General features: G+C 39.3%; 1 protein-coding gene across 2 annotated transcripts; it reads right to left on the reverse strand.

Moving 5' to 3' along the window:
- Positions 1-623: 623 nt before the first annotated feature.
- unc119a (unc-119 homolog a (C. elegans)) lies at positions 624-15653 on the reverse strand. Of its 2 annotated transcripts, none has more exons than XM_034865431.1 (5): positions 15336-15653; positions 3801-3914; positions 3383-3473; positions 1701-1873; positions 624-1573 (listed from the first exon to the last, which is right to left on the reverse strand). In XM_034865431.1, the coding sequence occupies exons 1-5, from the start codon at positions 15457-15459 to the stop codon at positions 1461-1463; spliced, it is 615 nt and encodes a 204-aa protein (XP_034721322.1). In that variant the 5' UTR covers positions 15460-15653; the 3' UTR covers positions 624-1460. The 2 variants fall into 2 exon arrangements, with proteins under 2 accessions (XP_034721322.1, XP_034721317.1); XM_034865426.1 differs by having other exon boundaries at positions 3383-3476; positions 15336-15649.
- Between the last annotated feature and the right edge of the window lie 815 nt (positions 15654-16468).

A 16468-nucleotide genomic window follows, 5' to 3' on the forward strand; every position in this document is an offset into this window, starting at 1 on the left:
CCTGATAAACATGCAGAAAATACAATATAGACCACCTGCAAAATTTATTTACCGGCATTGTTTTTGCACTTTGGGTTACCGAGTTTCAACAATCACTGTTTGTAAAATGTAAAAGCTTTGTCATAAACTGATTAAAGAATATTATATTTAAGTACATTTTGAACTAGGTAACTGGTTACTTGTTTGTGGAAAAGTCTTACCCAACACACTTTATTAATCCAAGCAAAGTATTTTTTCAACTTCAAAACTTGTCTGGAAAGGCTCTTTTTATCAGTGCTGGTTCATTTCCACACCTAAAAATCTGAAAATCAATAATACTGGAGAAGTAGATATCATTTATATTTAAACTGTCGAATCATCATTTGGGTATACATCTTTTCCATCTCATCAATAAAATTCAGGGAAACAAGGCCGACAAAAGAAATGTTATTATAACCAAAACACACAGTGTACAACCTATGGGTTATATTCACTTTGTTTTCATGCCTTCTTTGGAAGTGTCACTGGAAGTGTTACTGTTTTGATAATTGTCTACTGTTTTTTACCGTTAATGTTCGCATACAAAGTACTTTTTTTTGTTTCATCTTTTGTGAAAAAAAAAACCAAATGGAAGTCAAGATTCTGATAAAAACCCATATTTATTGCAGTGATGGAATTTCCGCTGTCAAAACTTCATTTTATACTTAAAACATTCATCATAACTAAAGTATACACATAGTTCAGTATTACAGAGACCGTACTGAATATCAAAATTGGTATGGTAGGCCTATAGGTTTTCTGACACTTCAAGTGGCTATTTATTTAAAAATACTCCTGAAGTAGTTCTAGTACTACATGAAAACATACAACAAACGACACGTTTACATGGACAAAGTACACATTTCTGTTTGTTGTTCAAATAAATGGCGACAGTGTGAATCCTTCAGATGTGTACTACTAGAATTTAAGAAACTTCAGGAGTAAAAATGCAATGAGCTTTCTATACAAACCATAAGTGGATTCATTATTATTAAAAATGTTTAGGGTGACTTCATTGCTCTCTATGTTTCATGATGCGTTTCTGACTCACTGTCATCCTTTTTCCCTTCATATTAATAGCTATCAAAACACAAAATGTAAATGAATCAACAAGAATTCCTGATGATCAATTGGAACCCACATATACAGACTGAAATCAACAGTATGTACAGACACTGCATGTGTTTGTTGCCCACACACTCGCTCACACACTCTGATGCAAACTGGTAATCAAACTGGCAGGAGTCGATGTTTCTGCAAAGGGTCAAAGGGGGAAATCTATTGGTCTGCCAGCTGAATGAAAAATGTATGGAGTTAACAGAAGTGAGATAAGAGCATTTAATGTCAGAGAATCGTCCATTTGTTCATCTGTTTCTGGTCCTGAAGTGGTACAAGGAAAATGTCTAGAGCAGGGTGGAGTGAAAAGGTGGAGGAAAGTCTTCCTATGGCCCCCCACTGTAGGAATAATCTGCCTTGTTGTGCATCACCAGCTGATTGTCCACAAAGTAGAAGCTGTCAGACTGCGTTTCATAAGGGTGCAGGATCATCTCGCGCACTGAGAGAGAAAAGAGACACACAAAACTCAGGATTTTGAATCCTGTTATCACAATAACACGTCTCTGTGTGGATGTGTTTGTCTCTTGTGGTCACATGTGTGTTGGCGTATTGTGTGTGACACTCACTGATGTCCTCGGACAGTGCGGGGAACTCGTAGATGTGCTCGCATGTGTTCTTGCTGCTTGGCATGCAGAAGCCAAACTCAAAATCGAAGCTCTTGAGCAGCTGATTGCGGAAGTAGTGTCTCTCAATCATGCGGAAGTTGTTGATGGGTGTGTCTCCCACTGTGAACTCCACGCTGTAGAAACATGGGCAGGGAATTAATGAACCAACTTGGAAGCAAATGTTTTCAAAGTTTTGGGACTGCTCAAAGGTCAAGTACCTTATAAAGGTTAATTCCAGTTTATTTAAACTAGGATTAACTAAAACATGCCATTTTAATGCACACAGGGCCATGGATAAGCATTGCTAAACCTCTATCGTTATTGACAGGTCGGCTTGTAGCCATGCCACTGAAGCATCACCTGCTTTATTGTGTGTATCGTCTATAACACATCTTATAATACATAATTTACAAAATGAACATTATGCCGTAATGAAGAAGACTTAAGACTATCAACTGAATCCATAAACTCGTTATGAAAATGTTTATTGAGGTAATAATAAGTAAGAAGTAGGGTCGTTTCCCCATAGACTTGTATAGAAATTGACTTATTTTTGGAGCCAGTGTAAATTAGATAGAAGGGAGGGTTAAGGCACTTCCTAATTGGCTTCACTTTTTAGGCACGGAAGTTGCAGCTTGACTGAATTCGGCACATTAAGTCACCCTGTTGAATAGCGCTGGCATCCTATCAAGTCTCTGCAGAAGGACACTACAGCTTCCAACATACCGAGATTACCGACACACCAACACACCAACACATGGAGCCACCTACACACTGGCTAGCAGTGTTGATAATAAACCGTTCCCGTGTCATTGGACAGTAGAACTGTTAATGAGCTCAGGAGAAGGTTGTGAATTCAAAGTAATATTTGTGATCTCACAGATGTCTACTTTCTATCCAGGTTGATAATTGGTCAGTGGAGCGAACCCTAAATCAAATGTTTTTGCAGATTATGCTGCTCTGCTCTACTTTTCTGCTTCATTGGACGAATGTAACGACTCCGCTGCTCGGGCCACGGCAAAGACCAAACAGTCTGTCCAAATTGGGGGACAAAATAGATCATGAAAATACAAATAAAAGTTAAACTAACCCATGTACAACCTAGCCGGGCGTCATTTTAGTGATGTTGCTGGATTGCCAGAGCTCAGCAAGTATTGAAATTGACTTATTTTTGGAGCCAGTGTCAGATGATAATGAAAGCCTGAACTTGTAAAAATGTAATGTCCTTTAAATTGGTCTTCCAGAATGGTCATGTGCTAAATAAGAAATAACACTTTAATTTAACTCTAATACTATACGATACACAAAACATATCAATATGCATTGAGCTTTTTCATTTAAGCTTAAATTATCTGTATGAGTCAGTTTTGGGGTTGAAATAAGAGTAGGAGTCTGTTGATGAACACCACTCATGACCACTGACAGCTGTTTGGTGCCTGACTCAGCAGGTGGGTTTGGCTGCTCTGTATGTTCACACTTGTTATTGTCAGCCTGCCGTCCCACTCTGACGCCCACATATCTCCCACATCCGGTATGTGTCTTCTATCAGTGCAGCAGGGTTGACCGGATATTATTACATCATTCAACTTCTCTTTCTCTCCTCTTTCTCACGTTCTTCAAATACACACTGAATGACAACTTACGTGGCTCCAACCTGTCGCAACTGCAGAAAGGCTGGGGTGAACTGGTATCGAACAAAACGGCCAGCGTTAGGGTCACAGTGCTTTTTGCCTCCAGCTAAAGAGAAGACATTTAAAAGAAAAGTATAGAATTAGAAGTACACCTCACATACAAGTTTTTAAATGCCTGACATGAATAATGTCTATTATATCCATTATTACATTGTCTATGCTGGCTTATCTTCTGCAGAGTAATGGAGACAAAAAAATATCTTACAATAAAATCTAGCAGGATAAATAATAAAATTCCTTCCATGGACCGGGAGATATACAAAAAAAAATAAGTGGCACATATCACCTAACAAAAAATGTAGTCTCTTCACAATATATGCATAAAGCTGTGGATCTGTCTTGTAATCTATTCCCAAGGATTGGAGCTGACCTGGTGTTGGAGGTTTCGTAATCTCAAACAGGACCGTTCCTGTTTCCATGTCACGGATTTTAAACCTGGTGAAGTCGATCATATGGACATTTTCTTCTGGAGAACAAAGATAATCTGGAAAAGAGAGAAACTACTTTGTTCTCATCCAGATATGACAAACTGTCTATTTCTTCTCTTTTCCTAAAATCACTGGGAATGAAGCAAACCTTTCATGTCAGGCAGCAAGCTGTTAATTAATAATACATTGCCTGCCAAGATACCGTTATATCTGTTGTTCCAGTCAAGTTTGAACTGATGTTATTCATCCGTAAGCCTGCTCCATGCTGTATACATTCCCCTGACCTTGTTTTTATGATGCTCCCCACTAACCTCACAAAAAGGCCAAGGATACTATTTTCTACACATCAGATTTTTCTCTGTGCCAAGTATGACACCAACCATACGTACACAGTCTTTCAGACAGGTTTAGGTTATGGAGAAAATGTATGCGTACAATACAGTGGGTAAAATTAAATGTTGTTAAATATAAAACACCTCAACAACATTCATTCAATTCACCAGCCTGCTTCTTGTTTTCCGACCTTAGATTTACAGTCAATGCTTCCGACGCTGAACCCAGATTGATAAGTAGGCTACTTAAAAAGAACAGGGTGACCGGAACTTTCAGAATTAAGCTTTAATGTCACTAATGTTTATATGTAGTACAATGTGATGCACATTAAGTGTTTTATCGAGGTAATTTCTGAGCCTTCTGTTCTCCGTTTTTGTGCATTAAATGTTTAGTTTCTGCCTATTGTCAATTTTCTTTGTTTTCACCACTTGTTTTATGTCTGTAATTATTAGTTATGTTGGGGTGAGGTTTCTGTTTTTTTAAGTTTGATTAATTTTATTTAAAGAACTGGAGATTGAAATCCCAATAATTATTAATTAAATCACACTTTCAGCCTCCAAGGTGTCCACCTGCCCTCTCTGTGTCTAATTTCCAATGCACACACACACACACACACACACACACACACACACACACACACACACACACACACACACACACACACACACACACACACACACACACACACACACACACACACGAGTCCCTCCCACCAGGGGTTTCTATTGGCTGACTAAATGCCACATTCAATTAACAATCAAACAATCAATTAGCACCTCTTGGATCCTGCCTGAAGTGAGTGTAGGATTATTATTATTTATATAAAGAACGGTGATTAAATAGCCGTTCAGTCATGGATTTATCACTTTGGAATTACTTCTAATAAATTCTTAGAAAAGTCACTGTCCTCCCAGCTGGATTACTAAACTTCTGGAAGGGCCACAAAGACATCACATAACCTGCTGGAATGCTGGAGCTAATGGCTACAAGCTACAAACGAGACGTGACGCTGGGTTGACAGTTTGCAAACCAAAAGGAGATTTGTAAGTTAATTTTTGGATTCACAATAATGTATTTCTGTTACAAAGACAATGTAATTCCACGATGAATTAAAAAAACTTTTGGATGACCTACAATTGTTAGAGGATCTCAATGAAACAGCATATTCTCTGCTTTTAACACTGTATTGATCTTGAGATATTAAATAGGATGGACAGTCACAGGCGAAAGCGTCAACATAAACACTTTAGGCAACACCTGCCGGTGGTTTGATGAAGTAGCCTATTTATTGGACTTTAACTTATCATTGAACCCACAATGATGTAGCTGTCCTCAATTTAGGTCATTCATTTGGACAAAGTTTGACATCTTCATTCTTCACTCACTGCCTTCATCTGCAGTTTTTCCTGCATCCACCGTGTGTGATTGTGTGTGTTTATGTGTATGTGTGTGCGCCAGTCGCAAAGGAAAAGTAGTAGAAGCCCCGTCCGCTGCAGCGAGCCGATAGGATTGAAACAGTAGCAAGTTTATAGTGAAAAAACGTTTCAGTGTACATTGATGTTAAAATGTGTACATGTTGGCAGGACGTCTTTCGCTGTACGTTTTGTTGGTAAATGTGAGCTGTTCGAGTCACACACGTCTCATCTTCATATCAGAAACAAGGAAATTAATTTGACCCGTTCTCACTCCCGCTTGGTCAGTTGGTGCACTGCTGGGATTGTTACGAGAAATGAAATGCGATAGGGGCCCCCGGCTGTCAATCAATGTCTTCCTGCTTACTGATTGTTATGTGTCTGAATCACACAATTCTGATTGGCTACCTGCCATTGTGGCAGTTAGATTGACAGTGTTACCCGCCAATTGCAAAATTCACCTGCATTTGGCGGGTGGTCGGGTGTTAATTTCGGCATTTGTTCTGCTGGCACTGTGTGTGTGTGTGTGTGTGTGTGTGTGTGTGTGTGTGTGTGTGTGCATGCATGCGTGCATGCGTGTGTGTGTAAGCAAGACTGAGACAGTCCTCTCCCAAAGGGGCAAGATTAGCCTAAGAGGCTTATTGTGTTTTACCATCACATGGACTTGCTGGTTGGGATGGGAGTGTCTCACACACATGCATTTACACGCACGCCTACCTACTGTACTATCTCCTTAGGGTTACGGTAGGGGCAGGTATTATTAGCGCTCTAAGTTGCGTAAGGGTTGAAGAGTCTTTCTTACTGATGACGTCATGCAACAAATTTAAAGGACTGTTAGGGGTGAACAATGAAGGTCCAAATAAGATAAACACACTCACACAGTTCCACAAGTGGAACTGCTGCATCTTCTGCTTAAATATTCTATTGTAATTGTTGTCCTTTTAACATTGTCTTCATGTTTGTCTTTTGACAGTCTTAATTGACTATTTTATCATCTCAATACATCAATAGAGAGGTTACAAGCCATTGGTTTCCCTCAGTGCAAAGTCCAATAAGGGAAATAGTGTTTCTAAAGTGTTTTGTATCCGTTTCTCCATTTCTGACAAAAAATAGCACTATTTGAAAATACGTTGGCAGAATGCTCTGAATGTATCTTGTGTAGCTGTCATGGAGCTGCTGCAAAAGTCCTCAGCCAGTGAAGGCACTTTCACCCAGTCCAGTACACGGATTCACACATAACCATATCACTCCCACAGTCGTATTAAACCCAGAGCACCAACTCTAGACTACACCACTTTGATTTCATGGCCTCTGCACATGGAGCAGCTTGACTGATGACGACTGACTGTACTGTCTTTTAGAGGTTTGTAGGGGTAGTAAAACAGATCTTTTGTGATGCTTATTGTTTGGGGACAACAAAATTAAGTGTGAGCTTTGAGGAGGGAAAAAGGATCAAAATACACTCACTGAACAATGAGTCATTTTCAGTTTGTGAAAGACAGACAGCAGGAGAGAGAGAGACACATGGAGATGGAGGATACTGAGAGGATAGTGCACATTTGAGAAAAACAATTGTCAAACATCTTGACAGAACCTCATCCTATTTTATAGACTGCAGTTTGTCACAGTCTTTTTTATGATGAACCAGGGCCTCGTTTCACAGCAATACCAGATGTCTTGGCTTGCATTTGTACAAGACTAGGATCATTACACAACAAATTTCTTATTTTTGCACAGACTTTCGTCAAAAAAATGCAGATTAATTTCAAACTGGTTTCTGAAAACATACAGCTGGGACTAATCAATGATTTACAAATGGCCCCCAGGAGTAATTAAATGATTCAGTAATTCATTCTGCACAGAGGCTTTCAGAACTTGGTAATCAAGATAATATCCTAGTCATCAGAAAAAAGTCTAATTAACATGATTTATCTAACCAGCTCGATGCTCACAGTACTTTTTTTTTCTTCTTTTTCCTGTCAATATAGTTTAGCCTGACCATGAAATAGTCTGGCACACAAACACCTGTAAAACCACAACTCCCGAGACATTTTGACATGTTGTACGGATTAAAGAAACAACATATGATGTGTTAATTAGTGAGCTTTAGAGGTGCTGGTAGGCAGACTTTGATTCAATTCAACCAAGATTCCGGTTATTATGCTAAGATAACTAACAAGCTGCTGGCTATTTAGCTGGATATTTGCCATGTAGACACAAGAGTGGTTTCTATCATACTGTCTAACTCTCAGATTATGGACAATTTCCCAAATGTTTGAAGTATTCCTTTAGGAATTTGCCCTGGCTCCAACAAAAGTAGTTAGAGCGGTGTGGCAAAAAGAAAAAACATATTGCAGTCATTGTTCTTTTAGGAATAGATTGTGTGGGAAGGAAATTATCCCTGCTAACTGTGCATCCATGCAAAGTGTCCAACCAAACTATTGAAATTACTATAAAACTTTAACTTCATGCAAAATAATCCATTAGTTACTATCTCCCTTCTTCATGAATCACCTGGAAACCATGACATACATGTTCTTTCTGTCTTTCTTTCTTTTTTCTTTCACACACACACACACACACACACACACACACACACACACACACACACACACGCACACACACACACAAGAAGTGCTCCACTTCACTTCCTTCAACACTGTCACCTAGCAACGCTCCTTCTGATAGTGTGCCAGCTCGATTAGCCTGTCTTTTTCCTTCCCCTCATCCACCTGGCTGCTCTGCAACAACAAGGTGCAGCGAATCAAAGTGAGAGTATCTCAGGTTAGACATCAGCGGCATGCAAATTCAATGTTACACGTTTGAAGAAGATACCAACCTGGGGCCTCCTCCTATAGACTGAGGGCTTCCTTTTGCCTGATTTCACTAGGAGGAATCAGGATGTGCTGATCTGATGCAGAATATTAAGAAGGTGTGAGTCAACAGTGACTTCAATTACAATTTGACTTGATCGATTACAATATCTTTTATTGTCCCAGTGGGGAAACATGACATTAACTCTCAGTGCATGTGATCCGCCATAATTACACATTGGTCTTTCTACCTTCACTTTATCGTGATTTCGATGTTTCTTATTTCACGTTTTTAGCCATACAATGGATTTTGCTGTGTGCTTTTTCACAGTCAATCTCATCTATGTTAACACACATCAGTCATAGACCCAAAGACTGACAGCTGATTCTTGTTAAACATAATACATAGGTCAATACAGTCCCGAAAAGATCATTCTGACAGCAGCCCCTCTAAAGAGAGTAAAATTAACACCAAGGCTTGAGTCATGCTGTGTTCCTGTGTTAAGATACACAGAGCCTGTCTGACACCAAAGGGGCATTTATTAAGAACAAGCGTGCTGCCATTTATAGCTCCCTAATCCCCAAGATTAGCCCTGAGTTACAGACTCAGGGATAGCTCTCACATGCCTTATTCTTTCCACTTGACCCTGTGGTCTCCGTTCTATGCGAACAACATGAGGAAGAACAATGCAGACATGTTTACTTGTCTCTATGTTCAAATAATCCATAGCTGTAGGCAGATAATGTGACATTAGCATTACACCTTGATGTTCTCATCATGATGTACAGTGAACCTGTGCATGGCATGTTGTTTCATGTCTGTCAGGTAACAACACCTGTAGGCAAACTGGCAAAGCGTTGAGGTTTGCAGAGAGGTTGCATTCCGAACAGCTGAATGCAGATGAGATTTTTTTTCTCTTATCTTTCTCTGGCATGCATCACCAAGAGGAAAAACATATTTTTTATACATTTTTATATTGTGATCTAAGCTCACTGAACCACGAAGACAAAAAAGACATAGTTTGGTTGTTTGGGATATGCTTCTTCCTTTTCTTGCCGAGAGTTAGATTCATGTCATGTCTCATGTCTAGATATATAAGAAGCTAGAGCCAAGAAATGATTAGTTTAGCTTAGCTTAGCTTAGCTTAGCATTAAGACTGGAAACAGGAGGAAACAGCTAGCCTGGTTTTGAGTTATTAAACAAACAAGACATAAAGTGTTAATTAGAGGTGCTGGCAGGTGGCCTCTGTTATTTCTGAAAGCTGTTTTCCAGTCTTTGTGGTACAATCTTTAGCATTATGTTTAGCATACAGACATGAAAGATGAGATCTTCTCATCTAACTCTTGGCATAAAGGGAATAAGTGTATCTCCCAAGCTAGCCGGCTCTGTCTAAAGGAAACAAAATCCACCTATCTGCTTAACTCGTAAAATTATTAAATAAACAAGACATGTTAGATTAGACGAGTGATACCAATCTTAGAGTGGTATAATTACTGTAACACAATTATACAGCAAAGACACATATTTCCCCAAAAAATACATTAATACGTTTACGTTAATATGTTAATACATTTTCCTAACACGGATGAGATTGTGTAACATTGAAAAATCCTGTTTGTAAAATCAAGATAAAAAAGGCAAATAAAAGAGAAACTTTTTCACAGCTGAGGAATATTTTGGCTGAAATAAATTTAAAAGCAATCAAGGACCAAGAGGTTTTGTAATCAGATAAATATTTCAATTGATGTCTCTTTTACTATACTGTCTTTGACGTCTGTCAATTTCCTTAATGAAAGCAAGGTTCCTTGTGTAGGTCTACTGGGTATACATTTTCCCCATTGGATTAATACATGTATAGATAAAGTTATACAAATTAAATGATAAGCGAGGGCGACATTGGATGTGTTCTGTTTAGGATCATCCCTGTTTAATCTGATTTAGATCTTACAGAACTGTCAGGTGGGACATTTACTGTCTCCACTAAACTACCACATCATACATGAATAGAATATGATAAATAGGAATGTGTTTTGGTGTGCTATTGCAGTTACGGTATCAATGACTGAATAAGTTTTATCTATTTTGGGGCTTTTAAAAAGCCTGACATTGTCAAGATCAGATTCTAGTCCGAACCTCGAATGTTGTGTGGGGGGCTACATTCAGATGGCATCCAGGCTAGCCTTAAACTATTCTTCAAAGACAAATCACTCTTTAGTTGATCTGGTCTAAACTCACAGACTCACTTGTGCTATTTAAGAGGTATATCATCAACGATCTGGAAATAATGGGAACATTGGCCTTGTGGAGAAATTGATGCCGCCGCTGTCTGTATCTTGGCCTCCGTATCTGCCATCTCGCTTCCAGCAGTGACAAGGTCTTTAGGATTATTCACCTCTTATTGGTACAAAGAGGGTCTTCTCTGCATGTTGGTCTGAGCAAATATGATTTAGTACCAGAAACCTGAAAGAACAAAGCTAGCTAAAAATAAACATGGATAGTGTAGACTGCAAATTTTTCCGGTTTTGTCAATTGAAATCCGAAAGGCACACAGATGGAAGTGTGGGCCTTTAAAGTGGACATATTATGCTTTTCCATATTTTCTGTCATATCTACAATGTTATGTTGGAATTTCATGTTACACATGGCCAAATAAAGACGTAAACATATTTTAAACAAATCCCGTGAGCTGAAATGTCCAGATTGCCAACTGTTCAGCTCTGGGTTTTTTTTCCTACACTGGGCTAAGAGTTAAGCAACACTTAGCCAGCCTTCTCTGGCCTTCTACGATTGGTCATCTGCTCCAGGTAGGCAGGATTGGTTGCCAATTTTGTTAAATTCTCCCCAATTTCCGGGTTGCATTACTACTGAAACATGTTTGATTGGGTAGTATTTGGCTCAGAAGCCTTGTTGAAGATTGTTGATGGTAAAAAAGGCCTTTGTTTCAGTACAATCTAAGGTTAGCATACTGCTAACTATTAAGTAGCTGCATGCTAACGCCTGATAGCTGTAATCTTGCCAGCCAATGCTGGTTATTTCTCCCCAATTCCGGGGTAGCATTACTGCTGGGACATGTCTGGTTTTGTATTATTTGATTTCAAAGTCTTTATTTGTGACTTTTTACGGTACAAAGTCCTGCTTTATACTCTGTTGCAGTAGTTTCAACTGCGAAAAAACGTAAGCGCAGCGGAGATTCCAGGAAACACGCTGGCCAATCAGAGTAGACTGGGCTTTATCGGAGGGGGGCAAGTGACAAGAGGTCCAGCAGAGGGTCTCATCCACAGACTGCATACAGGTGAAATAGTGTGAGAAAGATAAATGTTTTTTTGAACATTAAAGCATGTACACATGTCCTAGTACAAACACAAAATACCAGTATCAACCTGATAATGCTATTTAATAGTGCTCCTTTAACACAAAGCCTCAGCTTGAAAAATCAGCATTAGCCAGTTATCCCTGAGTTATTGATCAAGCTCGAAGTCAAACTCGTAGAACAGTACAATCAGTACAATATTATGTATTTGATACAATTTCTAATACTGAGTTAGTATGATCTTAAGTTTAGATAAAATTGCCTGATTCAAAGAGCAAGAGTAACTGGTAAAAGACAGATCATGAGAGTGTGTTGATTACTTCTCTCCATGTCAAATCACTATGAAAGAGTAACCTTGTGACAGCTGTGCATGGGAGATTAAGAACCAGCTGCACCAATCAGTTTAAATTAAAGCTGTATCCATTGTGTTGGCAGACATCACAGAGTGGAAATCCCGCCCGACGTAAATAAAGCACTGCTCTGTGTCCCAGACTTATTAAAGCCAAATAATTGATCCTCCATTAGGGGCATAGGAACCAGGCTGTTCTGAGTAAATAATTTGAATAAGGCAACATTACAAAGAAATGTATATTCTTTGAGTCAAATACCAGTAGTAAAACAAAGGGTCTAGTGTGGTGGAGCTTTTACCTCCGATTAGATAAAAATTCCAACTTTGATTTTACTTTATGAAGGTATCTTGCTTCTAATTGGAAATTTACTCACTTTTATTCTAAATACATTGTAATGGGATCTAGAAAGACACCAATAACTTACCATACAACTACTTTCTTCTCTTTTTATGAGTATCAGTGCAACACCATGAATGCTTTTCCCAAGCAAACCTGTCAAATGTCTAAAGTCTGTCTTAAAACAGTAGTCATAGTAGTACACTACTATGTACTACATAGTAGTGCTCATAAGGACATTGAATGAGGTTTTGCCTGCTGTTATTATTCCTCCTGTTAAATTCTGGACATTAAGAGGTCCCTCCACTTACAGTTAAAGTGAAAGGAGAAAAAATGTAAAGTCCTTGCTAAAATGTATGTTAAAGTTGATCTGAAGTTAATTCACAGCTTTGGCACCATGATAACTTTCCAGAGTTGTACAAACCCAACTGTGAGTATTACAAATAAACCTTTAAACGCATTAATCTGTTACTCAAACTGGACTTCCCGGATTGTATTTTATTGTCTCACCAGTTCCTTGACAATACGTTCCCGCCAATGCAGACCCCTGTTTTAACTCAGGCCACTTTCCGGTCTGAACAACAATGGTCTAATAGTGACTTAGACCAGGGATCATGAGCTCTGAGGTTCCTTTGACTAAACGGAAGAGTGCATCTTTTGAATTTGTGGTTTCCCTTTAAAAACACTTGCAGTCCAATTACGAGGCATGTCTTCCCTTTTTATCAACAGAAAAATCCTATAAATCTTGCTGTGATTGCCCACTCCAGGAAACACAAAAACAATTTCAGAAATGCACTGAACAGGATGAAACACACACACACACACACACACACACACACACACACACACACACACACGTTTAACAGTGGAAGTTTCCTCAAAATCCAAGGATACTTCTGTTTCACACGTTTTCTGTCCATCAGCATTTGTTCTAATTCTTGTTATGGGAATCCTACAAGATGTCTATTATAAACGTAACATTTATTCTGTAACAGCGTTTTTTTCTGTTTACATCTGTCTGCCCTCCTGCATATCATAAATCATGCATCAAGTGAACAGTAAACTGATAATGTGCCATTTTTCATATCACAGCAGAGCTTCTCTGCTAGCTGGATTATATTTCTTCTCCTCTGCGCCTATGTGACAATGAGGTGCTGTGCCTTGCTTATCAGCAGTGAACCACTGTGACAGACTGGAGCTAGGCTGCCCCAAAATGGTGGCATTAATGTCCCAAAAGCACAACTGAAAAAGTAATTTACCCTGCAGGGTGAGGCATATTCTACTTCCCTCTTTTCACACCTCGATTTTCCTTTTTTATGCAGCAGAAAATGATACCCTGAATTGCGCGGCACACAATGGATTTTCTCTGTGGTGTGGTCTGTCGTTTAAAATGATTGGGCCTTGGAGAGACTTTTGTGTTCTCTCATCACTTAACAGGAAACAAGGAAGCAGATTCAACGTCAGTTCATTTTTATAAACCCAAATGTTCCATATGAACATCAGTGGCATTGTTGAGATGTTACAAAAGCCAACTCACTTTGAGTAGATACTCCAAATATATCTTCCGATTAGAACTAGCAGGCATCAAATGAAAACTGATGAAGCAGGGAGTTGGTTGGTCAAATTGTGTGTGTGTGTGTGTGTGTGTGTGGGGGGGGGGGGGGGGGGGGGGGGGGGGATTGAGAGGGTTCAGTTTTGACTTAGACTTCACTGTCAACTACTGCTATGAATATGAATTATTGGTAATTAATGCAAATTTACCTTTCAGAAAACAATAATAACACTGTTTTGTCTTGTGTTTTCAGTTTAAGACCAAACAACCAATTTGATTGTGAAAGCACATTTAAAAAAAGAGACCTTGAGTCAAGATTTTTCATTTTTCATATTTGCTAAATGTATATATGTCAACAATGAACTATCATGTTCATCATTAGAAATACGAAGTAGATTCCGCTAATCACATTTTCTTCTTTAAACCAACTACCTCAGGTATCTAGTTTTGACTCCATCCCACTTCCACAAACTACTTAGACCCTTGCTTGTTTCACATTTCCATCCTCAGTCCCGCATCATTTTGACACTATACACAAGGGAATCATAGTGACAGTGTATGATATTATGTAGCACTCATGAAACAGAAGTTGAAAGTTTGTGAAACTCCTTTCCTCTGACACCCTGCTAATGAACAGGCTTGAGACCAGGCACACCAGTCACCTTGAAGAGCCTACCCTGTCCTGTTTCCATGACATAATCTGGAAACAGTTTCCATAATATGTTAATCAACAGCCTGATCATATTCTTCTCTTGTATTTGTTCCAGTTAACCACTGTCTGTGACAAGCTATAATCGGCGGATCACATCTCTGGCCACCTGTTACCACAGAGCCACAGGTGTCTTCAGGTGAAGAGATTTCTTTTTTTTTCAGCAGGATTTGAGAAGCACACCAGGAAGAACTACAGTCACCTTCTCTCTCTTTTAATGCCTAGACACTCAGACACAGAGAGATGCAAACACCCACAATCACACACATTAGTATTATTAGTGACATTGGAAAACCTAACAAGCCACATCTAAGGTCCAATCAAAATAAATAAATCAAAGTGTAACCTATTAGTCCTTGGGTAAGACATTAAACATGTACAGTAAGTGACTGGGACTGTGTGTGATCCTCACCGGTTTTAAGTCTACTTTAAAGCTAGAGACTCTGAGCTCCTATCAGACTGTGTCGCTGTCCATGGTATCTGTGTCCAGTTCCTCGAGACAGCTAATTAAAACAGTAAATTAACGCAGGGAGTACATTCTACACGACAGGGCACATAAACAAGGAAACAACAGCAGAAGATGGGTTCCACTAATCTACTCTTAACTGTACTGCTTTAAATACTCTTCCCATCATGTTAATTACAGTAGCAGGTTACTTACTCTTGGTGATCTTCTGCAGCCCGAGCACATCATCGGGCGTTATTACGGAATTTCTGCGCAATTCTTCTTCAGTTGTAACCGGGATCCCCATGTCTGATGAGTTGCAGCCCTGCTGCACTTTCATGTCCAACAGAAGAATGGTGTTCGGTGCGCAACCTGACAGGAGCAGAGGCTTTCTGATGCTCTCGGCGTCGTCGCCGCAGAAGCCGATTTACTTGCGTCGCAGCTTTTAGTTGCGCGCTGGCCGATGCACCGTGCAGCAAACAGGCTATGTGCTGCTACAAGAATAACTCATTCTCCGTGCCTCCTCCCCTTCTCGATCCGGTAAAAGATAAAAATCAGCCTTAAGCTCCCTCCCCTCCCGCGCTCAAGGCTCATCGGTCCTCTCACAAGCTATTTAATCCAAATCCTGTGGCTTTAAACCGAGCAGCGGTGCGGGGCTGACAGTCTGCGCGCCTCGTCATCTGCTGCTGATACACCAGTGCGTGCATGGCTTGGCTTTACTCAGGAACAGTAATTGATTACTCAGTACTCCTTTTTCACCTCGGAAATGAGCTCCTACATCCGGTGAGGCAGAGATTCATAAATGTCTAAAATCCAGTCTTCAAATCATATTGATCTTTTACAATGAGGTACCCAAAATTGGAGTAGTTATCCAAACAAATTAGGATTTAAAAAGGAACTACCTGCTAGTGAGTCATTAGTTCATGGGTCACTCCTTTTTAAATGTTACAACCTATCCAACGACTAGTTTACTAAGAAATAAATAAGGAACTAATCAGGAACTAGTTGATAATTTATGAATTAGTAATAAGTTTTAAGTAGCCTACTTTCTAATAATTCCTATTTGAGTGCTATAGTAGCATAGAGGATTAACAGGCTAGTGAAAAGCACAAGGGACACGGAAAGTGTAAGTAATCATAAAATAATGATGAAGTGATGAGGAAATACTTTGTACATACTCAGTATAATGTATTACTTTACTTTGGGGGGTTATTAATTAATTAATTAAGTTAATTAGTGAGTCGTTACTAGTTTTGTGCCCTCTCTGATTAGGAGTTAGTCCTTAACTAATAGTTCACTAGCATTTAATTCCTTTCATTTATTTGTTCCCTGGTAACTACTCAAATGTT

Source organism: Etheostoma cragini, chromosome 3 (genome assembly GCF_013103735.1).
Source record: "Etheostoma cragini isolate CJK2018 chromosome 3, CSU_Ecrag_1.0, whole genome shotgun sequence".
NCBI lineage: Eukaryota > Metazoa > Chordata > Actinopteri > Perciformes > Percidae > Etheostoma > Etheostoma cragini.

Excerpts from the sequence above, each read along its gene's own strand:
- unc119a (XM_034865426.1), bottom strand. The coding sequence starts at position 15,459 with ATGAAAGTGCAGCAGGGCTGCAACTCATCAGACATGGGGATCCCGGTT. Across the intron at positions 3,477-3,800 it reads TACGAAACCTCCAACACCAG|CTGGAGGCAAAAAGCACTGT; the intron begins GTCAGCTCCAAT and ends TCTTCTCTTTAG. Across the intron at positions 1,574-1,700 it reads CGCACTGTCCGAGGACATCA|TGCGCGAGATGATCCTGCAC; the intron begins GTGAGTGTCACA and ends TTTCTCTCTCAG.